Here is a 24515-nt window from a genome sequence, read left to right as displayed (position 1 = left end):
AGGCACAAAAAGTAGAAGCAATTCATGGCAATATTTTCTGGGCAGCATTTGGCTTTTCTCCTTTTATCCCTTCTCCCTCCCACCCACATACCCACTCACACACACACACACACACACACACTAGTTTTGAGTGGCTATGCCGTTGCTAGGGGTTTAGGGGTGGTTGCAAGATGCTTATTTATTTTAATTGTGGCCAACAAGAACCCACCACAATGTGTGTGTTTGTTGGTAGTCTCTATAAATGGCTCTACTCCATTCGTCAATATATGATTATGTTGTGTTTTTTAACAGGTGACATGGATGTCTATTGTACAGTTGTTGTTGTTGTCGTCGTTGTTTACTCTCTTATATTTATTTTTCGACCATGAAACAACGAGTAGAGCCAGTGTTGCCACCTTGCGTAACAACTAATTAGCACAAAAATAGTTTAAACTCTGTACTCGTTTAAACTAGAGTTGTGGATATCTCGTAATTCTCATTCACAAGTGCTTGTCAACACAGGCATCTATTGTTGTTCCATCTTCTCCGATTCTTGTTAGACTGTGAAACCGCTAGAGTTGCAACACCCTTGTGCACAAATGAATTAGTGCAAATGGATTAGTCAAGCCTCATGTGGGAGCTGAGCGTACAGAGAGCGTGTGGTTAGAAAGCACACGCTGCGCTGATGATGAACATATCCGTTTGATAGCGTGCACAAACACAGGTGCTCCACACTTACTTGCACGTTAGAAAGTTTTATCCTCGACCATGTCTGCTGTCCAGAAGTTATGACCAATACAAATGTCTTTGCACTCGTTTAAACTAGAGTTATCTCTAAACCCCCTCACGCAAGCGCTCGGAAACACAAGTCTATATTGTTTCTGCATTTCTATTTGTTGGTTGTTTCTTTTTTGACCATGAAGCTGTCTGGGCCAGTGCTGCTTCCTTGTAAACACACACAAAAAAAAATCAAGCCGCATGTGTGTGCGCATTTATAAAAATCGCTATATTTCTCACAGATTTCTGCTCGTTCTAAATCAGACACAGATAAAGTGGCGCACGATTACATTTATGAATGCATTAGCGAGTGATTGCGTGTGAATTAATTCTAACTGACAGCGTCTCTCTATTAATAGTGACGCTGTGGGTTTTAGTTACTAAGAAAAAATATGCTAGAACTTTTCAGTTTCTAAACTATTTTATTGATAAATCACAGAGCGTGCGAGCAATGTGTGTGCGTAACAATGCAGCACGCATTAGTTTAGCACGCTGATTAATGCCACGGACACACAAGCTACAACTAGCTGATCATTCTAAGACTGACCTGAACACACTTACAGACAGTTTCCAACGACTGAAGCAGATTTGAAAGAGGTCATGAACTGGCTTTTTAAAAATTGTTTGTCTGAGGTCAACTTATGACCTTTGCTTGGTTTTTACATTCAAAAACATCAAAATGAATAAGTAATAGGCTATTTTCTACCCTGGGTTTCAGCCTATGGCAGTTTTTACGGGCATGCCGCATTGAAGACTTGGAAGTAAACGTCCACTGCTATGATTGGATAATAGTTTTGCATATTATAATGAGTTTCATGTAATGCGCGGATCGGTGGGCGGAGCTAAACAGGCGGTGTTGAAGTAGGCGTCGATCTTCTTCTGCGGAGGCGGGGTTTGATACCCTGTGACGTCACAGATCCCCACTTTGAAAAACCTGTCGTCCGCTGGGCCTGCTGTCAATACAAGCTTTTATTGGACTAACAAGTTTTCAGTTCTGAAACTTACAGGATATTCTTATAGTAGGATGACCTCCAACTGTATATGTCAAAAGCTCAAGGAAAAATGTATTTCTCAGTTCATCATCCCTTTAAAGACCAACAGAACACTGACTGAACGCAACTGTCTCTGTCTCGGCGCGTTTCGGCATGATCAGTCGCAAGTATCAAATTAAATTCAGAATTGGCCTTTCAGTCGCTAAGTGTGTCCCCGGCTTAAAACGTGCATTCACACTATAAATTTTGAGCATCCAGATAGTATAATCAAACATGTCTTAAGGAGAGCTTTCAGAGTATGCATTTATTTGTCATTTTAACTGTTGGAAACGGAGCGTGAGTGTCAGGAAATGGCTTATCCTGTAGCGCCCACTATAGGCCATGACCAGCGACTAGTCGACGTCAAGTTTAAAGCGTCATGGCCGAGCATTAAAGTCGACTAATCAATCCAACCCCTACTGTACGCATATCCTAGTGTACGTGTAAAAACTGAAGTATACTTTGTGCTTTACTTTGCAAACACCGCTAATCGGTCTCGAAGGCCCTGAATGCTGCCATTAAATCATTTTCCAAATTTATTTAGCTGAGGACCATTTTGTTTTCAATGAGTGCGCAAAGCACAGCAATCCCACCGGGCAGTTGTTTCCAGAAAGAAGTGTCGTCTTCATAGCGCAATCCCACTGAGCATTATTTGCAATCCCACTGGAGAAAACAGCGGTCCCATCGGACACCTCTTATCAGAGCGGGGTGATATCAGTGGATAGACTGATCTGGCTGCACAGCTGCTGCAGTCACACTTCACAGACAATGATGTCTGAGCACGCAATACACTGGAGGCAGTTGCCATGACAACCAGATGGAGGGAGTGAAGGGAGAGACTGTGCGAGCGGAAGCAGACGAGATCCTCACCTGGAACACACAGGCACCTATAGCTGGTCCCGACGCTGCGGCAGATGCCGTGAGCGCACGGGTTGAGGGCGCAGAAGTCCACCAGCTGGGCACAGGTGGGTCCGGTGTAGCCCGCAGGACAGGTGCAGCTGTAGCCCAAACCAGAGCCTTGTGGGGAGCAGCTGGCATTATTATGGCAGGGCCCGGAAGCACAGGGATCAATCTTCTGCTCACACGTGGAGCCCTGATACCCTAACAAAGAGAAGGAGAAAGAGGAAGACACTCAAGTGTGCACTACACATAGAGACACCAGTTTAAATCTGATACAGTCCAATAGGAATCATTCAGCCGATGAGAACGATGGCTGAGATCGTATTTGACAGATGCTGCTAATATTTAAAGTCTTGATGAAACGGAAGTAGTGACAGATCTTTTCTTCCGTATTGTGACGTACATTCGAGTGTAAGGGATTATCGGGAAAAAAAACTTGTCGGGCGGGACTTGGTTTTGTGCACCGGTTGTTGATTGGATGTTGAGATGATGTGGGCGTGGCACTTATAAGTGAAGACAGATCAGTGTGAGCTTTGAAGGGGAGGGTTTGAACACATTTTTATTTTTAAATAAATAGTGTAAAAGCAGTTCATTGTTACTTTGTGTTAATAAAGCAATTAGCCCCGCGAAGCTGTGTTTTACAGTGGATTTTTAACAGTTAAGGGGCGGTGTTAGGCACGACGCGGAGCGGAGTATTCATTTTAATATTAATTTTATTCATAAAATAAAAACACCAGCAACAAAAATATAACGTTATTATTCCTCCGCCAAGCAATGTAGTACCAAAGAGGTTGCTAAGCAACACATGCAGCAACAAAGAATCACAAAGCGCAGTAACACTAATGTAATGCGGTCACAGGTGTGCGTTTGTTGAGTAATTTACAACGGCTTCGAACCAATCAGAATCAAGGACTGGAACTATCCGGTTTATAATATATCTTAAATATTTACATGAGTTCTGTACTTGAAGGATGTCTCTTTATTCAGCATATGTGACTGTTGATTACCACAGAAAATAATCCTCACAATGTTACAACAATCAATAATTGAGCTTACTGTAAAACATTCACAATGGAAATAGTCTATTTTTGCTAAATCACATTTTTTTCCATATAGAAATCTGATCTTTTTTTCCCCAAACTTACAGATGAGTTTATTATTTTCTGTGCTAATCTCTGTGCAACTTAACTTGTATTGAACCTGGCACAATCCATTCAAGTACATTACTATAGTAATACGTTTGGTCACACTTTAGATTAGGGTCCAATACTCACTATTAACTAACTATTAACTACGACTTTTGCCTCAATAAACTCCAAATTACAGCTTATTAATAGTTAAATATAGTTGTTAAGATTAAGTGTAGGGTAGGCTTAAGGATGTAGACTATGGTCATGCAGAATAAAGGCATTAATATGTGCTTTTTTAAAGTACTAGGCTAATAAACAGCCAATATCCTAGTAATATGCAGGCTAATAAGCATTGGAACCCAAACTAACGTTTCATTACTATGATCCTAAATAAAGGGATACAACAGAAATAAACTATATTCAGGAATAATCAAACTCAAAAACAGTATTTATAGTTCACACTTCAGCAAACACTTACTGACCACATATTCGGCTGAAAGAGTTGAACTAGTGTTGAACACAAAACATTTAAGTTCAGAACTAATGTCAGCATGTGTTAATATAATAACAGTAATGAACAATGCTTTTACAGCATTTATTAATCTTGGTTAATGTTCAATTCTACACACGTTCTAAAACACACAGATGCACAGTACGCATGTTGGGTATATGTTTGTGTTTCTCCTTTCAGTGACATGCACACGCCAGAAGATTACAAGCTTGGTTGCTATGATCCCCCCAATAAAAGTCAATCACACACCGAGCAATAGAGCTCAGCGCTCATCCACCCACCACAGTTTCCCTTGCGGAGGAGCGCTCATGCATTATCTTAATGAAACTCTCGCAGCCTGACTGAGGCAACATGAATGTGTCTCACTGCCAGTGTATGAGGGAATAGTTCACCCACAAATGAAAACGCTGTCATTATTTAGTTTTTTTTTTTTTGGGACACAAAAGGAGAAACTATGACCATGACCAGCACCTTAACAGTCGGCCATCTGACTTGTGCGCCAAGTCATTTTTCTGAAGTCAGATGCACATGTAGGATCAAATCAAATTGACGAATAATGCCAGTTTGAACATGAGAAAATTGTCTCATGAAAAAACCTCACAAAAATATTTAATTCGAGAGCTTCAGCGAAAGGGAAGAGTTTCAGCAAATAATGACTTATATTTCAGTCTGTTTCTTACATAAATTCATTGTATGGCTTGAAACAAATAGTGCATGAGTAATTTGGACTACTTGGTAACACTTTACTTGAAATGTCATTTTAATGACAAATTCAATATGTACCACTGTTGAGGTCAAGAAAATATTCATGACACTTTTATAATGGCCTCATGACAGCCAATGTCAAAACCAACCACATGACATTGTTAACCCATAAAGCTAAGTGGTTTCTTAAGTTTGATAATTAATCTGCTGTGTCATGTTTAATACATATTTATGACAGGTTATGTTGTCTTGGTAATGTCAAGTTGTCATAACAAAGACATCTTAAACAATGTCACATTTGCATTAAAAATGTCATAATTGAGCAAATGACACTTAATGACAGTTGTCATAAACATGCATAAATCCTCCTTCATATTCATGAGGTGTCATATCATGATTATGAAGGTGTCATGTCAGTCTTCAAATAAAGTGTTACCAACTACTGTACTTTTATGGCGTTTTTTTTTTTTTTAGCAATTCATGAATGCACACATTAAGAACTGTTATTTATGATAAACTGCTTTGTGAAGATTTAAAATAAAAATTGTGTTCCACTGAAAAATAAAATCATGCCAGTTTGAAAGGAAATGGAGATGATTATAAAACGATTCATTTTAATTTTTGAGTCTCATGTGCCTTTCCCTGTTTTGAATGCTGCTACTTTGGAAGTAATGACAGATATTAAAAAGGTTAGATTCCAGCCGAACGCCTTTCATTGCTGCACGCGGTCGTTTCTATTGCCCTGTAGAGTTTGAATGGATGTTTTAACTCTGAGATGCCGAAAAAGCTATTAACTGCCTCATGTGGCTGTTGAAATATTAAAAGCCGTACCCTGAGCTGTACTAAACCAATTAAAAATGTGCAAATAGTGGCACTTTCCTTATTGTTGCAGCGTTCCTTGCGTTTCAAACGGTGCCAGTTCACACCACAAGATGAACATTTCAGCCTACGAGTGCATTTCTGCCTCCAACGCTCAAGAGACGGCTATCAAATTTCCGTTCCGAACTGTTTTTTGTGGTTCTTCGGGAAGCAGGAGTGGTCGTGTCCCTGTTGTATCTGCTGACTGAGTCTGCCCTGGTTAGAGAGAGCCATCGCTGGAGGAACGGTGTGTGTCCTCCTGAGAGAGGGGGCGGAGCTGTGCCGCGCTTCACGATTAATTGGAAGAAAAGCAGAGAGTTTAAAATAAGCAGCTCTCTGACACACTTTGAGAGAGCGGGAGGAGAAGGAACAGAAATAGAGCTTGAATCAGGACGACTCAAGCTTAAAGGGATAGTTCACTTTAAAATTAAAATTCTGTCATCATTTACTCACCCTCAAGTTGTTTCAAACCTGTATTAATTTATTTCTTCTGCTGAACACAAAGAAAGATATTTTGAAGAATGTCAGTAACCTAACTGTAGTCTGTACCCATTGACTTCCATAGTATTTTTTTTTCCTACTATGGAAGTCAATGGGTACAGACTACTGTTTGGTTTCTGACATTCTTCAAAATATCTTTCTTTGTGTTCAGCAGAAGAAATAAATTAATACAGGTTTGAAACAACTTGAGGGTGAGTAAATGATGACAGAATTTTAATTTTAAAGTGAACTATCCCTTTAACACACACACACGTACACTTCCAAACATACACACCAAGCAGAACACACAACAGATTTGATTGTGTCAGACGTGATTTGATGAGAGGAGGCTATTAATAAGTACCTTCAGCACAGTAGCAGTGAGGGCCTTCGAGGCTGCTGGAGCAGGTGGCCCCGTTCCTGCAGGGTCCAGACACACAGTGATCCACCAACGACTGACAACGCTCTCCTTCAAAACCTGAAACACACACACCATGGGTTACCGTGTTTTATGGGGACTTTCCATAGACGTAAAGATTTTGTATATTCTCTTCCCTTGCACTAATGCTGGGAACACACCAATTTTTGTTTTACATCTAATAGGATTTAAAAAAATGTGACAGACCACAAACATGAGGAGAAAAAATCCTAGATTTAACCGGTTTGCTCCTATAGTGTGTGGTGTGCCATGATGTGACAAAGACAGCACACCAAACACAAACAGATTTTCAACCAGAGTCTCGACTGTGAACACAGGAAATCTTGCAAAATCTCGCGAGACTTCAGAATAAGCAAGGCGGACGATATGCAGGAAGAAATTGCGATGATATTGTTTGGAATGATTTTCACAGAAAATTCATGGCGGAAAAAATATTTTATTTTTAAAAAGAAAAATATTTCTGACCAACTCTTCTCCTTGTCCAGTCTATTGGTAGGTTTTACACGACACGTTGTATAAACATTCGTGCTGTTGCCACAAATCAACAAGCTGATCCTCCATCTCTGCTGTCCACATCAATTTCACTTTGTGCTGCGCCATGACTACGTTTGTGATGCTTCCGTCTTCCTTGATCTCGCTTTCTGATTGGATATTGTTTCGTTTCACGTAATAAATCTCCAGAGCGTGCACATTTGTCCTCGGGGTTCCCCCCCACACATCAGGATTTCTGATCGTAAATATTCAACATGTACGACAGATCCAACGTTCTTCCGAGCAGGTTCGAACACTCTTAACACACTTCACACCAAGGGAAAATCTGATAAGATAATCTGTAGAACCATCAAGATAATCGGGACATAGCTAGGATTGTCGGAAGGGGGGAAATCGGCCCAAAATCAGCCCGATTATCTTTTGGTGTGTACCCAGCATTAATCTACTCATCACAGAAAACTTTCTGCATTTTTATATTTTCAAAAAACATCACTTGGTATAATTTAAAAGCTGTTTTTTTTTTCTCATGGGGACCAAAAAATGTCCCCACAAGATCAAAGATGGTATTACCATCCAAAATGTCCCCACACATTGTATTATTTATTACTGTATCATTACTGTGCCATAACACATCTGAATTTATGAATAGGGTAAAACATTGAACTAATAGATATCACCATACTTTCCCGGTTGATCAATTGCATTAAGAACAGCAATTAATTAAAAATGCACTAACTTGCATACATTCAATTTGCAGAAATCTGACCATTGGATAAAGCCTGGTTCAAAATTCTTGTTTCATTTTGTTGACATATTAAAGTAAACCGTTTTCACACAGGGGATATTAGATATCTCTTTTATAAATCAGAAAATACTGTGAACAGCCATACTTTTTTTTACTATGTAAAATTGGCAAATTGTATATGAACAAACCCTTCAGTAAAAACTGATGTAATATATAGAATAAAGAATAAAACTGTAAGGTTTGGTATATATAAGTGCTACTGAAGTTCTGACTCTATGCAGAATTCATTTATTTTTGAGAAAACAGTCTTTAAAGATACAGTATCTATTGTAATGGAAATATACACAGGTGTAAATAGATAAAGTGCAAAGTATATTTTGTATACCAAAATACCGGTAATCTCAAAATCTCAAAATTGACCAGTGCATGAAATAACAACGTGACATTCAATGTTAATGTTTGTTTTTAGTGGGAACTTTCCATTGACGTCTATTGTTTTTTATACTGAGCTTAAGATATTTCTAAAACTAACCCTCACACACACACACACACACACACACACACACACACACACACACACACACACACACACACACACACACACACACACACACACACACACACACACACACACACACACACACACACACACACACACACAAAAGCATTTTACATTTTCATTAAGTCATTATTAATTGTTTATTAAGCTGTTTTCCTTGTTGGTGATTTGAGGTTTTACTCTCCTTTTGGGGACATTTGGTCCTCATAATGTAGACAAAACCACACAAATGGCTCACAGAAAACACAATCTGTTCCTTTCCTTCACATAAAAACAGTTTTTAACAAAGCTTTCGGTTATAAACCAGCACGATTCAGTCGGCCAAAGCAGGCCGTTTGCTTTTCTCACAATACAGCTAATTCACATCATTTATGCCCTCCTGTGTTCTCAATAATCCTCTTACAACAATGGTCAGAGCAGTAAACAGTGTGTGTGTGTGTGTGTGTGTGTGTGTGTGTGTGTGTGTGTGTGTGTGTGTGTGTGTGTGTGTGTGCTTCGTCTAGAGCTTAATAGACATGTTTTGCAATCAGCATGTCCATGACAACACGTCTTAAAAAAGGCACAGTTGCTTCATCTGGAAGGCTTTAAATAACTTAAATGCAGGATCAAAATAATCGTAATTTCCATGATCAAAGGCATTTGATCATCCCCCCCGACCTTCAATGTCTCTTGCTCACGCTCTGTTTTGTTCTTCATCTCCCATTTACTTCCCCTGCCCCATCTTTCCATTTAAAGCATTCCAGCTCAAATCCTGCTCGGCTCAAGGTCAACCTCAGTTATTCTGTTATGCACATGTTAACAGACTTTCAAGACGGCACATTCACAATTCATAAGGACATTTCTTCTTGTTAGATTCATGTTGTGCGAATGTTTAGAACTATTTCATGTTAATATTTTGAATGTCTTCGTAGGAATAACTAAATAGGGAAATTGCAATTTACAGCAACACTAATAACACTAAATGTGGTTCATTTCATCAAAGAAAATTTAAAAAGCAACACAGTTTTCACAAAAATATACAGTTTTATATAAATCTTTTTCATATTTTTCAGATGTATCACAACACTACGGAGCCCCTAAAGGGACATGGTGAAGGAGAAAAATATGAGATGAAGGAAAACAATTATTTGTCAATGCTTTTGCCTTCTCTTGCAAATGTTTTGCGTTCAGCCGATAAACATTTTTTTGCGAGGGAACGCTCTCTGGGGAGCGCAAAAGCATTGGCTTAATATTTTTCCTCCCATCTCAGATTTTTTCCAGCACCATGTCCCTTTAGGGGCTCCGTACTATGGAAGCTTGTTTCCGCCACGGAATAAAACAATTTGGAAGATTTCTTATATTTTTTTTCTTGCAATTGCGAGTTTGTATCACACAATTCTGACTTTTTATAACTCACAATTTCTAACAACTTTATAACAAATTTTTTTTTATAGCGAAACGTAAATCAGAATTGTGAGATAAAAAGTCACAATTACCTTTTACATTTTTGTATTCAGTGGCGCAAACTACAGTAGCTTCCATACCGTAAAACACTGATAATAAGAATAAATGTTTCTTGAGCAGCAAATCATCATATTATACAGATCTCTGAAGGATCATGTGACACTGAAGACTGGAGTATGATGCTGAATATTCAGCTTTGATCACAGGAATAAATTACATTTTACAATATATTCAAATATAAAACAGTTATTTTAAATTGTAATAATATATATATATATTTTTTTTATTTTATTACTTAATATTTTTTTGTATATGTATACTGTATATATATATATATATATGATATAAAAATATACGTAATAATTTAAACATGTATACAACAAGTATTTTGGAAAAGAGTAGATAGACAGTGAAAGCATGATGCTTTAATTTCAATAAAAAAACGATTTTGCTTTTATCCTATATAATTCACTGATGAATAGCGGCATGAAAATGTGATATAATTCCAATCAAAACAAACATTTATTTTAAAGGAGTGGTTGAGTATGATTTGACTTTTCTAACTTTAGTTAGTGTGTAATGTTGCTGTTTGATCATAAACAACATCTGCAAAGTTACAACGCTCAAAGTTCAAAGCAAAGGGAGATATTTGCTTTTAAAGAAAAGGACTACAACAAACGGCTGGTAGGAACTACACGACATTCCTCCGGGTTAGTGACATCAGCAAGTCTAAAATGTACATAAGCCCCGCCCCCTGAACACAGTCCATGTTGAGAAGAGGAAGAGTTGTTGTAGTCGAGCACATTTGTGAGTCAGCTCAAACTTTAGCATCCATCTTTTCACATGCAATAGAAAGTCACTCTGTGTGCATCTCACAACAGTTCCTACGAGCGATTTATACATTATCATGACAGAATATGCGAATTGAAGATAGTTAAAGGTGAACTAAGTAACTTTTTTACCTTAACTGATCAACTTCGGAGTCACTGGAATGGTTATATTACTTATTTTGGGTTGAATGGTGGTGGTTTCGCACCCCCCTGGTGCCCGTGAGCGGAAAAACAGCGTTTGCAACTTTGGGCCGGCGGCCCGCCGGCCTCTTCGTCTGGAAGTATCGTGTGATCCCAAGTCTCGCGAGGTAAAGAATTGCTTTACTGCAAAAAGAAATCTGCTATAATGCTGTCATTATTGCGCTCCCTCACGCTGTTGGAACCCGAATGAAGACGACGTTGCAAAGAGTTTCCCATCTGCTTTGATGTCGTTGATCTACTAAGCCTCTAGTGTCTGAGAATAGCCAGCGAGTTTTTAACAGTTGTTGTCAAATATCTATTCCGAAGCTGCGGGGGGAGCTCTAGAGAGAAACCTCCGAGCAAAACGCGAGGATACAACAAAGAAATCCCGATCTTACTGAGTGCTGCTTTAACGCCACATCAGCAACATAAATTCATCAACTAACCATTCAGAGACGTCCTGTTGCTTCTACATGTTGTCACTTCTTCTTGAGTCTCTCCATCTTTGTCTGACTCCGTTTTAACATTAAAGACAGAACAGTTTCTGTAATTTTAGTGTGTGTGTGTGTGTGTGTGTGTGTGTGTGTGAGGTAATCGCAGCTGCTAACACACACGAGCTCTTGAAACCCCGCCCTCTGCAGCAGCTCATTTACATTTAAAGGGCCAGGCACAAAACGGTGCGTTTTTGCAAACCCTCAAAAAGTGACTACTTTAACATGCTTTATAAAAATATCTGTGGGGTATTTTGAGCTAAAACTTCACACACACACTCTGGGGACATCAGAGAGTTATTTTACATCTTGTGAAAAGGGCATTATACCACCCCTTTAAAAAGTTATCACGTATTACACACTAAACAATGAAATGTATGAAATGATGCGACTAAGTTCAGTGTCCTGTTAATTATATCAGTCCGTCAGGGCAGGGGACACACACCGGACACACATGACACAAGCTCACACACCTGGCTGGCAGGAACAGCTGTAGTTCTGTCCTTCATCTCTCTGTCTGAGGTCAGTACAGGTGCCATTGTTCTCGCAGGGCCTCATGTGACACGCGTCAAACTCCTCACAGAAGATCCCAGAATACCCCTCATCACACTGGCAGTAAAACGTGTCCTGCGATTCACATTTAAACACACGCAATTTAATGTTGACACATATTCTGGACAGAGAGAACACAAATAGAACAGAATTAATGTTGGAAAGAAAAACCGCAGCACAAATTCAGGATTGTAATATAACACTTCATGCTAATTATGATATGAGGTCATTACCACAGAAGACTGGGTGATGCACTTCCCTTTCCCGGAGCATTGTGGGTCACTGAATCCACTGCCGGGCTCAATGCAGTTGTTGGTTTTTACCATGAGATGCAGTCTCAAAGTGACTTCAGGACCAGAGGCTGTTCCAACGTGCAGCACACCTACAAGAACAAGAGCCACGAAACGATCAATCGGCGTGATACTGCATTTTTACATTTTGTCATGTTTTATGGGGATTTTCCATAGACATAATGATTTTCGTACTGGACAAACTGGACTATATTCTCTCCCCTTACACTAACCCTACCCATCACAGAACACTTTCTGCATTTTAACATGTAAAAAAAATATTGGGAGCCAAAAATTTGGATATTGCTATCTTTCCCCATAATGTAGCAGGGTTTACCAGACAAACCACGCACGCACGCAAGCACACACACACACACACACACACACACACACACACACACACGCACGCACGCAAGCACACACACGCAAGCACACACACACACACACACGCACGCACGCACGCACGCACGCACGCACGCACGCACGCACACACACACACACACACACACACACACACACACACACACACACACACACACACACACACACACACACACACACACACACACACACACACACACACACACTTCGATTTTTAAAATTCAACCACATTGTACAAACACAATATACACACTTAACTTTTACAGGTTTGTCTTAACCTAGACCCATACATCTAGAAATCTAGATTCACATTTATTATATAAAGCAAATCATGTCATTCAACTTTAATAATATTATTGACTTTTTTTGCAACTCCTACAAAACACAATTTCCTTGTCGGTTCAGGCATTTTCTGACATCTGCTACAACAACAACAGCACACACACACACACACACACACGACTAATAATAGAGAAAGTGAGAGACAGTGTTTCTGACAGGTTCTCCCTCACCATTCAGTTGTGTAATGACTATAAATGAATGAATTCACAGGACAGACATTGTTTGGCTCACAGAATCAGACCGGGTCAAATGCTAAAAAGCTGCTAAAAAGGCAAAGTCCTAAATTTAAGTAAATCATTTTAAGAATAGATAACATTTCTTCCACATTGTGTGCATATAGCCACACATGACTCACTGATGAAGTAGTTGTGTCCGAACGGCAGGGACTGGTCCGGCAGCACCAGCCCATCTGAGCTCTGCTGGAACCACATGATCGTGCCGTCTGCGACCGAGCACTGCTCATAACCAGCCTCACCCACACGCCACAGTACAGCAGAGCCGCTCACGTTACCCACCAACCTACACACACACACACACACACACACACACACACAGAGAGAGAGAGAGAGAGATTGCAGAAAAATACAGGACTTTTAATTTATTTCAGTGAAATAAACACAGGAAAAATATGTAGTGAACTGTACAAAGGGAACGTAAGGGTTAAGAACAAGATTTAAAATCAGTGTAAATGTCAGAGCTGATTTTAAAAAAGTATTATATTATATTATATTTAGTGATTAGATTATCATGATTAATTCACATCTAACAAAGTTAAATACATTATATATGTGTCTGTGTGTATGCATTTATATTATATTACATTATATTATATTTAGTGCCATCATTATACTCATATACACACACACACACACACACGCACGCACACATATGTTTGTGTGTATGTATATATATATATATATATATATATATATATATATATTGAATCTTAGATTCAATTTGACAGCACTATTCATATTAAACATTTATTATAATGTATAAATAATATTAAATGTATTACATTCAACAATGTACTATATTACATTTTTTCAGTAATTTAAAATATTTTAAAATCCATATTTTTCTTTTATGTCACCGAGATATCATATGAAAATTACTTCCAAATGATGTGGTGAAATTGTAATCCAAAAGTGTGGCTTTGGTAAGATTCTATATGTATACATATTTAATTAATTAAATACATTTAATTTTTTTAATAAATAAAGATTTTACATTTATGCATTCAGCAAAAACTTTTTTTTATCCAAAGAAGAACAAAAGAAGTTCGAAAAGCTATTTTAACGACACAGTTTGCAGCGGTTCATGCTAATATAGCCGTACATGCCACAGAAAGAACAGATGAAAGTTTATTTCAAACCAACCGCACACTCAGAACCCACAACTCTCTTCTTTATTAAATCTCAGGAAGTGTCTTACTTCACAGCTGTTTCCTCAGCGACCTCCATGGAAACGGTCATCATCCCGGCAGACTCGCCTCCTGCGGTGCTCACACACTCGGCTTCATCAGTGATCTACAACACAACACAACACACATCCACAGGAATTATCCTGCCTTCCAGACCGGATCCAACTGCCATTACACGTCATGCTTACACAGACACACACACTTTGCCGTAATTGCGTTCTGCATGCAAACGCACACCTGCTCACCTGCTGATCCTCCCACAGTATCTCCATCACTTTCTGGCCTTGTTTGGGCTGCCACGGCTCCAGGGTGGGCGGAGCTTGAGTCGTGGTGGGGACTGTGGTTGGCTGAAACCCTTGAGTCGTGGTCGCAGGTGTGGCCGGCGTGGCGAGGTCCCAGGTGGACTCGGAGAGGTCAAAGGTCAAGGTTGGCAGGTCACAGCGGACACCACTGTAGCCCTCACTACACTCGCACGCGAACCCATCCCCCTCGCCGTCCTGACTACAGTTGCCATGGAGACAGGGGCTGCTGGCGCACGGATCTGCAAAAAACTGCACCCAATAACAACATCACCAATGAATGAGGGGTGAAAACTGCATCGTATTATCAAACATTTTAAATTGCTCCAGTCACACAGCAACAGCAGCAACCTTCACTTCAGGCAAACATCTATCGACTAACAATCACTTGGCCTGAGGAATGAGGACCGAGAGCAATTCATAAACTGAAATCACAGGGTGTAACAGAAGAGCGCCGTTAGAAATGAAACAATAGCAACGGAGAGATCCCTCAAGACAGAAACACCTGCACCAAAATATACAGAGCTAATTCCTTTATCCGACGATTATGTAGGGATATTGATCCAATTTGTCTAATTATGCTCCAATTCCTTTGGCGGGGACATGTCTTCTTCCCAAAAGAGATAAAGTAGGCCTTGTGTGCACTGTGTGTGTTTGTCTGCGACATGAATAGCAGCCATGCTGAATAATAGATGATATCAAGGAATAACACTAAAATATGACTCAGTTAAATAGCTTCTCCTTATATATATATATACACAAGGATTTCTCTGCATTACAGAATCAACTAAATATAAACAATCTCTGTCCCAAAATGCATACAAAACACGTTACCGATTATTTGCTTATAGAAATATGAATGACCTTACACATTATCACTAATTATTAGGCTGTAAAATCTACAACCCAGGCTCACAAATTGTCAAAATTCAATGTGAAATGGCCTATGAGTTTTGTTCCAAAATAGATTAATCTGGCAACGTTTTTGTTGTTGTGCGTATCACGGCAATTTGTAAATGAAATGTCTGGTAAGTGGCGCTTCATGTTTAAAGCTATTTTGCATTTGAAAATAATGCACAACCTACAAAATAACTCTACACTGAACCTAACCGATAGTGTAACTAAAGCAAACCTGAGACATTGCTTCTGTTCTTTGAGCTCTTTTACAGTGACCCGTGTTATACTCGTATCCGGACGCTCCACGTCACAAGTGCAATGTTGTACCAGATGAGCTACAGAGCAAGTTTACAACGTCAGAAAATCCAAACAAATGGAGCTGGTTATGTGATGCAAATGATAAAATGTTGATTAACATGGGATTTAAAAGATAAGGAATCATCAAATATAAAACCGAGATATTTATATTATTCTGTCACTACCTCTATTATAGTAATGTGGCATCGTGAGAGGGAATGTCACAGAGGCAAGGTATGTGCCATCTAGGGCTGCGTTCCAGTCCACTTTTAAACACGCACTTGCGAACTTCCCTAAGCACCTCCCCTCGGGGGAATCCCTGCCGCCATTTTGAAGTGCGTTCCACTCCAGCTGATTCCAAGTGATCGAGGGGTTAGGACGTTCCAATTCAGCCGATTGCAGTTTCCGCCAGTAGTGGCACTCATGCAACGTAAGCAATGACGTACATCCGAGTGAACGAGACGAAAGGAAGTTAGCAAGTGAAGGACATGACACTTTTGGACTAGGTGGTTGCAGCATGGGGACTACAAACCAAGATGGCCACCTGGTACCGGACTACAGTTACCAGGTTCCTCAGCGGTGGGGACACAGCTGTTGCGAGTGAAGGAGAAAAGCTGTTAATGAGCTGAGAACAGAGAGACTGGCTGTTTTTTGTTAGAGAGCATAAAGAGAAGCTGGAAAAGTGTTTTGGTTAAAACCGTTTTGAGTTGATTATTACAGAGAAACCTTGATCTCTGCCTGGACTCGATTTGCAACCCACACTTTGGTGATACCCTACCTCTCACGATGCCACAGTACCCTGTAAGGATTTAATTGATAGTTAATTTGCCACTTGTTTCTTTGATCGTGAAAATAGCATTACTATTAGTTTTGGTCTCGTTCAAAGTCAGGTTTAGGTCACAAAGCCTTTATTGCACAACATCATGAGCACACTGAAGAAAAGACACAGCTTGGTGTAATTTGGGTGCACCACAATAAATCACAGTGTCATCGGCATAAAAATAAAAATTGACATTACTAATATTGAGATCAAGATTATTAATATAAATGATAAAAAGTAAAGGCCCCAGAACGGACCCCTGAGGAACACCCCTCATAATCTTAATGTGCATCCGCACACACTGTGTCCTGTCCAATAGCTTTCAAACCAATATGTGCATTATGTGCAACAACCACGTGAAAATAAGTCTTTAGTAATCAATAATCTGTGTAAAAAGGAACAAATTTGTTGGTGTTTTTCTGCCACTAATGTTAATTTCAGTAGTGTTAATTTCACTTGTGTTCATGAAAACTGCAGTGAATTGTATGTATTGGTATGTTTTGGGAGATTTGCAAACATGTAAGTTGAAATGCATCAACTGATAACAATTATGGTGTAAATATAGTATTTTAGACTTGAGAACACATGAGACATGCTGTGCTTCTTCACATCTGTCCCTCGAGCTAATGAACTTTCCTGGCGATGACTGAGCCGCATCTGAAGTGCACAACATGATTTCCTCTGCACATGTTAGAGGGTCTCCTCGATCTCACCAGTTACAATCACGGATTCATGTCAGTCCACTGATTAAAAAACTATGCGGTCATCTGAATGCGACTTATTTTGTGTGTATAATCTGCACTGTCACTGTTCATCATGTCCACTTGAGCTTTGACACATGCAACAGTAGATTCATTACCTTTTTATTGCGTATAAGTGTATATATAATGTTTCTTTTAAAGACGCATATCTATCTTTTTAAGTTTCTATATGGTCTGAAGACTGGTGGTTTTTAGAGTTGAGTGATAATGTATAGATTTTTTTTTTAAACTGACATGAAATTGTACATTTGTGTTCAAAACAAATTCTCTGATTCGTTTTAAAAATGATGCTGAGCTACTTCTAGTGGGTTATTGTTTTATTTACTTGATCAAAACCAATACATTATTACTCAACTCCTAAAACCACCAGTACTCAGACCATTACAACACTAACTCATTACAATAAACATTAATACGAACTGACAGAATGAGGTATATAGCTATATCCTTGTTGATATGTCTGGTCTTGGCTGAATAGATCTTCTACGCTCATATGCAATTTAAAATAAGCATTTAATACAAAGCCTTGAACAAGCAAAACATGCATTTATCTATATGAAAACCAATAAGATATTTTACCAATACAATAAGATATTGTGTGGGACATACACTGTACGATCTGGGTTGTAAAGACGTGATATACAGGATCTCTCCCTGCATCAGTACTGATGGAGAAAAGGACCAGGAGGACTACAATCACAACAAAAAAAGAGTTGGGCTGCTGAAAAGGATGTAGAAATAGTATGGGGAGAAGAAGGGTCATGGATGAGAAAAAATACCTTCAAAGTGAGAAGAAATGGATGAAGCATTTTATCAACAATCTCTCTCAAGATATCTCACTAGACCCGCTCCCACAGACATCAATACATCCCTGACCTTTGGCTTCTTCCATCTGATTTGACCAGACAGCCTCCTCTAATGTGAAGAGCTGTGAGCTTCCAGACCTCAAGACGTCGACCACTGGAGCTTATGTTTATTCTATAGAGACAATATTTCATATTTAAACAAGAAAGAATTTGAGCCTGCCTCTCAAAACCCCAAAAGGTTATACTCTTCAGCTCTCAGCAAAGACCTCCTCCACTTATTCTCTTTCCCTATTTTTTTAAAGGTCACATTGCAGCCAAATCTTGCTGAAACCTCTCCTTACACTTGAAAAACAACTCACGATCACAAGCTCGAGAAGACAGAGCTCGCCTTCCTCAATAGGATATAATACAAATTATTATTTAAAAATATCAGGTATTCATATTGTAATTTAAAGGACAAGTTCGGTATTTCACACTTAAAGCCCTGTTTACAGATCGTATCTGATGAAATAGAACGGTTAAGATTAAAATTTGGACACATGCTGCTGTCCCGAGAATTTTAGGTTTATTTCGCTTCCCCCCACCCCATCCCACAATGGTTGTCTTTGTGCACTGGAAGATTCCTTCCTAAAAACACATTAAACTTTCGTTTACAAAGACGTGAAACTCACCGAGTGGTCAGGGGTGTTCACTGATATGCGCACTCAAAAATCGCTGAAAAAGATGCTTTCCAACAGGTTTTATCGTAGTTTTTGTCCAACTCCATTGACTTGTATTGAATGTGCTGTGTGAGGTGCGGTATTACCAAAGAGTATAGAAGAACAAGAGGCGAAACTCTGATGCTTTCTGGGTAACAGCCACTAGGTGGCGCGGCCGCCATTTTGGGGTGAAGATTCCAACTGGAGTTACTGGACAACAGCACAGATAACAGTTACCGTAACAGTTACACATAAACAAACAGAATGACAACGAAGTCCAAGTGGAATAAAAGAAAGCAGTGCTCGGCAATAAACTGCAAAAACTATCAGTGCAGTACAAATCTTGTCTTTCATCGGTTTCCCAAAGACCCTGACAGGTAAATTTGGCCTTTATGGCATGCAACTTATATATTGGTATTAATTCAGTGTTTGAAATGCTAATACTTGAACTTCAAAGAATGTCAAACCAAACTGAAAGTTTTGTGGGGAAAAGAAGACTTGTCTAAGTCTGTGAAATAAACTGTTAAACGGGATTTGATGATCACTAGTCTAGTGATTGTACGTTATTATATGTTGTCATCATTCAGTTAGGATTTGATCTTTAATGTACTTTTTATATATATAAAGCAGCTGATATTGCCATAGCGACAGCAAGAAGCTAGTGGATAGTGATGGGAAATCCGGCTCTTTTCAAAGAATCGGCTCTTAGAGCCGGCTCCTTCGCGAACGACACATCACTAGTAGTGGACTGCCGAGTCGCTTTCACCCCAAAATGGCGGAAACGTAGGGCTGCTGCTGGGCGCTGGTGTTGCAATGGAACGTTCTATTGGCTTTCACTTCTTGTCAATATACGTTCTTTGGTATTACTCCGCCGCTTCTTCTTCTGCTTCTTCTGTGTATTCAATGAAATGCCAGCGGTTTGCTTGCAATTGGCAAAGGTGCATTATCGCCACCAACTGGGCTGGAGTGTCTATTATTCAAGCTCTCAACAGAAGAATCACGGGTGTGACGCGTTTGGCAAAATAGGTCCACAAAAGTGAAATAAACCTAAAATTCTCGGGACAGGAGCATGTGTCCAAATTTTTAACGTAACCGTTCTATTTCATCAGATACGATCTGTAAACAGGGCTTTAAGTGTAAAATACCGAACTTGTCCTTTAAAATGGGAAGATTTAGGAATTTGAGTTATATGAATAAAAGAGTTCAAATTAAAAACGAAAAATTCATGTTGATTTTTAAACCTTTTTACATAGATTATTATATTAATTTAATATATTTAAAATATATTTTTTTAACTTTTTATCTTGGATTTAATTTTTATGAAGGCCTAATTTATGATTCTGCAACTTCTATGATATAAATAAAACAAAATTGTACAAAATAAATGTCAAATTCATGTTGATTTTTAAATTAGATTTTCACTTAAATTATTGTTAAATATTGTTATATACAAATTACATATTGAGAAAAATACTAAATGTCTTTTCACAAGATGATGTAATGTTATGAAAATGTTTATTTTTACTTTTTTACTTTTCACCTAGATCATGTTAAAAATTGTTTATAACAAATCATATATTAAGAAAAGTTCAAAATACCTTCACAAAAATGTTGTTCATTTTGCATACTAGGATGGAAATGGTGCAAATCAATTTGTTGCTTACATGGCATGGATTCAATGTTTTCAAAGCAGTGTCATCGCAACAAATCTTAGAGAAATGTTCAAGTGAGGTTGGAGTGTCTTGCACATGTGATATTTATTGTTGACCTGGACAACATGGCATTATCTCACATGCATTATCAAAAACAAAAGCGCACACACAGACACACACACACACACACACACACACACACACACACACACACACACACACACACACACACACACACACACACACACACACACACACACACACGACTATTAATAGAGAAAGTGAGAGACAGTGTTTCTGACAGGTTCTCCCTCACCATTCAGTTGTGTAATGACTATAAATGAATGAATTCTCCAGATTTCTTTGAGAAAAGAAATTGTTTTAATTAATGAAAGTGTCTTTCACACAATGTTCGCACTCATACAGTATGAGTATCATCAAAGGCCAGGTATGAAATGGAAATAGAGTGTGATTGGCTGAACATCAGAGGACGGCTTGAATGAATATAACCAGCCTGCAGATGGAGGACAACATTAACAGAGAAATACAAATACATGGAGTTGCATCAGAAAATAATTGTTTACAGCAACATGGGCCCCAAAGAATTTATGTTTACTTACATTAAAGGTCGAACGAAATGATATTCAAGTCATTATTGCTATCTGAAGCAGAACTGGAAAATATTTTCTCAGGGGTTTTAATGGAACTTTCCACACAGTTATTTTTAGTTACGTATGTGGATCAGAAGACAGTTTCGTCAAATGTAATGGCGAAATAATACACTTAAAATGTATTAATGCAGCACGTTCTGAAAGGCAGGTAGAAGATGTGCCACCAAATAACCACGATCATCAAACCTCTGTAGTTTTTATTCTGGGGAGCAAAAATTTCTGAGTCATGATTGAATAATATCAAAAAACGTTCCTCAAAAGCCTGAAGTATCATAATTGATTCTCACATTTTAACATGGCTTTCTAAAACATGATGTTGCTTCAGTCCATTACATGTCCATCTTGAAATATTAACGACAATATAAAAGCAATTCTTATAGAAATCAGTAAAAATTTCCCTGCAAATAGACACATGAACCATAACCTGAAGTGGGACTTTTTTTTTTTTTTACTAGCTAAAAAAATGTATGAACTATCAAACAGAGGGCAGAAGGCATGTAGTAGATCGTGTACAACTAGTTTTCAGCAAAGTTTTTTTATTATTGATAATATAGATCCCTTCACATATATCAAATTTGAGGTTTAATATTGTTAACTATTCTTTTTATATCCCCTAGTGCTCTGCCAGCTTCCCGTTCTCCTGAACGTCTCTCTCTCTCTATGTATTTTGAGCCTTTGATGTCCTTCAAAATATCTATCTTCCCCTTTAGTTCCCATTTTACTCATTTTTTCTACCCTTAAATCTCCTTCAATGAGGCTCACACTCGAACAGAGCTGTTAGTCTGGCAACTCTGCTAAACACACTGCTCACAGATTGCTATGTTTAAATCTACATTTTTAAGATGAAAGCTTTGCAGAAACAATGGCCAGTCAAGCTCTCTCTCTTTAATATTAATGAATTCCCTATTGCAGCTTTAACAAGCTGGAATCAAAGCAAAAAGACCAAAGAGGAGAGAAGAAAAACACGACGACCCTGAAAATAAGCATCCCTTGTGATATGACCAGTAATCAGATCTATGGTTTCTAAGTATGCACCCAGATAAGTGGCTGTGTGCATAAAGTACATGCAAACACACATCTTTGTCCCTCACGGACAGACCTAGCTTTTAAAGAGGAGTTTTCAGAAAGGACATGTGGTTCTTGCACAATCACTCTGCGTCAGCCGCTGCACTACACCTGAGACTGAGGTGAGATCCTCAAGGGCAGGCTGACAACTTACATCAAATCATTCCAGTTCATCTCATCATCTCATCATAACAGTCACACATGTGATTCTGCAGCATCACACAAGTCCAGTCACGTCAGCAGCGGTTAATGTTTAAAGTTTTGGGGAAAAGGCTGTCTCATTACAGGGTGACTGAAGAGCACCAGCCTTGCCTGGAGAAATGGAACACTGAGTGACATCACAGTGACTTCAGGCCTCTTCGACCAATCACGGTTAATCTTGCCAGCGCCATACACCAATCACGCAGCAGTATCCTTTGGGGGAGATGTAAATGAGCAGTATGACGTCACAGCACACAGGTTTGGACACAAGCTTTAACTAAGGTTGAGGAAAGGACAGGGCGCATTGATGCCTGTCTCACTGCATCTTAAGACGAGATCGACACGCAAACACAAATGAGACACAACCGCACACAATTTCATAACCGTATGAGTGCCACCTGTTGTCCAGGTCATGTGCACACGGCTCTTAGTAAAGCTTTGCAGTGATTTAGGTCAGAGGCCGTAATTGTGTCTAGCTGTGCTGCTCACATTCAGGCTTTGTTCCCATTAGTGCATTAACTCTGATTTGCGTCTACAGCCAATAAACATCAAATCTGTTGCTAATACTTTAAAAGAAAGGCCCTCACCCTGTGTTTCACCGCTGGCAAAATGGGCTTTCAATAAAACTTGGCTGCCTAACCTGACTAAACCGAGACAAAGGGCTGTTGTCTTCACTTTTGCCAGATAAGCAGGAAAACTTCAACATCCATAATGCACTGGGCATGTCTGCTATGGACCAGTCAAATACCACCTTGCTTTAGTAGGAAATACTTCTCAGCAAACATTTAGTTATAGTGGTGTAGAATTGTATTTTTCCCGGGTGGAAGAATTCAAAGAGCAAAGTTTAGTGGGAGAGAGTTACTCTCGGTGTCAGTGAAGGATCCAGCACGTTGTAGGCAGACGGAGAATCTGAAAATCTGTGTTTGTAGTCAACATTTCAAACTGGATGACAACGCACAGTGTTTTATGCCAAACGGAGGGGAACAAACGGAAAGAAACTGCTCAGTTCCACCTGCCGGAAACACAGTGCGTGCAGGTACAGTAAGAAAGCTGTTGACATAGTGTTACATTTTTACCATAATGTTGTTTAAAGAGGAGACAAAGTCAAATAAAGGTTTCAGTGCAACACCTTCTCGAACAATAACCGTTCTGTTAATAACCCTCTGTCGATCCGACGGTCGGTGGGCGGGGACACAAAAATAGAGAAGTACAATCTGTATTTACAAAAGCCCTGGGGCCTCATTTATAACCGTTGCGTACGCACAAAACAGGCCCTAAAAGAGGCGTACGCCACTTCCGACGCATAAGTTGTGATTTATAAAAACAAACTTGACGGGAAAATGTGCGCACCTGCACGCAAACTCTGACCCATGCGTACGAACGTTTTGGAGACGGAGCAGTTTGGCGACACCGATGGTGAGCTGGAGTTAAATGTCTTTTTGGTCACTTTTAGACAGAAAATCGAAATAAAAGTATACATATACAGAAAGATAATACAAATATAATTTCACTCACCAAGCCTATCAATTGAAGCAAATATCCACACCTTAAATGTCCGCGCCAGCGAGCGCGTTGGGCCGTTTAGTGAAACTGACGCATATCTAACGGCAGATGAAGTAAAACTGTAAATCTTCATTATGAGTCCTAATCATAAATAGGCTACAGTGCATGTTCACAAACAGTTTAAATAAAATAATACTTCTGATATAAACATTTAGATTAAATATGCCACTCTCATTAATAGAGTTAAACACTGTATGACATTTACTGAAAAGTTAAAAAATATATAAATATTCAATAAATAGCCTAT

The 24515-nt window shown here is 39.0% G+C and overlaps 1 protein-coding gene across 1 annotated transcript in view; it reads right to left on the bottom strand.

Annotated features, from left to right (window-relative positions):
- The window catches only part of dner (delta/notch-like EGF repeat containing), a 41471-nt gene that overhangs the window by 14533 nt on the left and 2423 nt on the right, over positions 1-24515 (bottom strand). Inside the window, exons 2-8 of the mRNA XM_079620562.1 lie at positions 14784-15089; positions 14550-14644; positions 13471-13634; positions 12336-12484; positions 12024-12177; positions 6736-6849; positions 2658-2888 (exon numbers count right to left, since the gene is read on the bottom strand). Of these exons, the coding sequence (XP_079476688.1) occupies positions 2658-2888; positions 6736-6849; positions 12024-12177; positions 12336-12484; positions 13471-13634; positions 14550-14644; positions 14784-15089 (1213 nt within the window). The remainder of the gene's footprint in view (positions 1-2657; positions 2889-6735; positions 6850-12023; positions 12178-12335; positions 12485-13470; positions 13635-14549; positions 14645-14783; positions 15090-24515) is intronic.

This window comes from Phoxinus phoxinus (assembly GCF_949152265.1).
Source record: "Phoxinus phoxinus genome assembly, chromosome: 8".
In the NCBI taxonomy this organism is placed as follows: domain Eukaryota; kingdom Metazoa; phylum Chordata; class Actinopteri; order Cypriniformes; family Leuciscidae; genus Phoxinus; species Phoxinus phoxinus.
The sequence above is the reverse complement of the archived record's forward strand: the minus strand, read 5'-3'. Positions and strand labels throughout refer to the sequence as shown.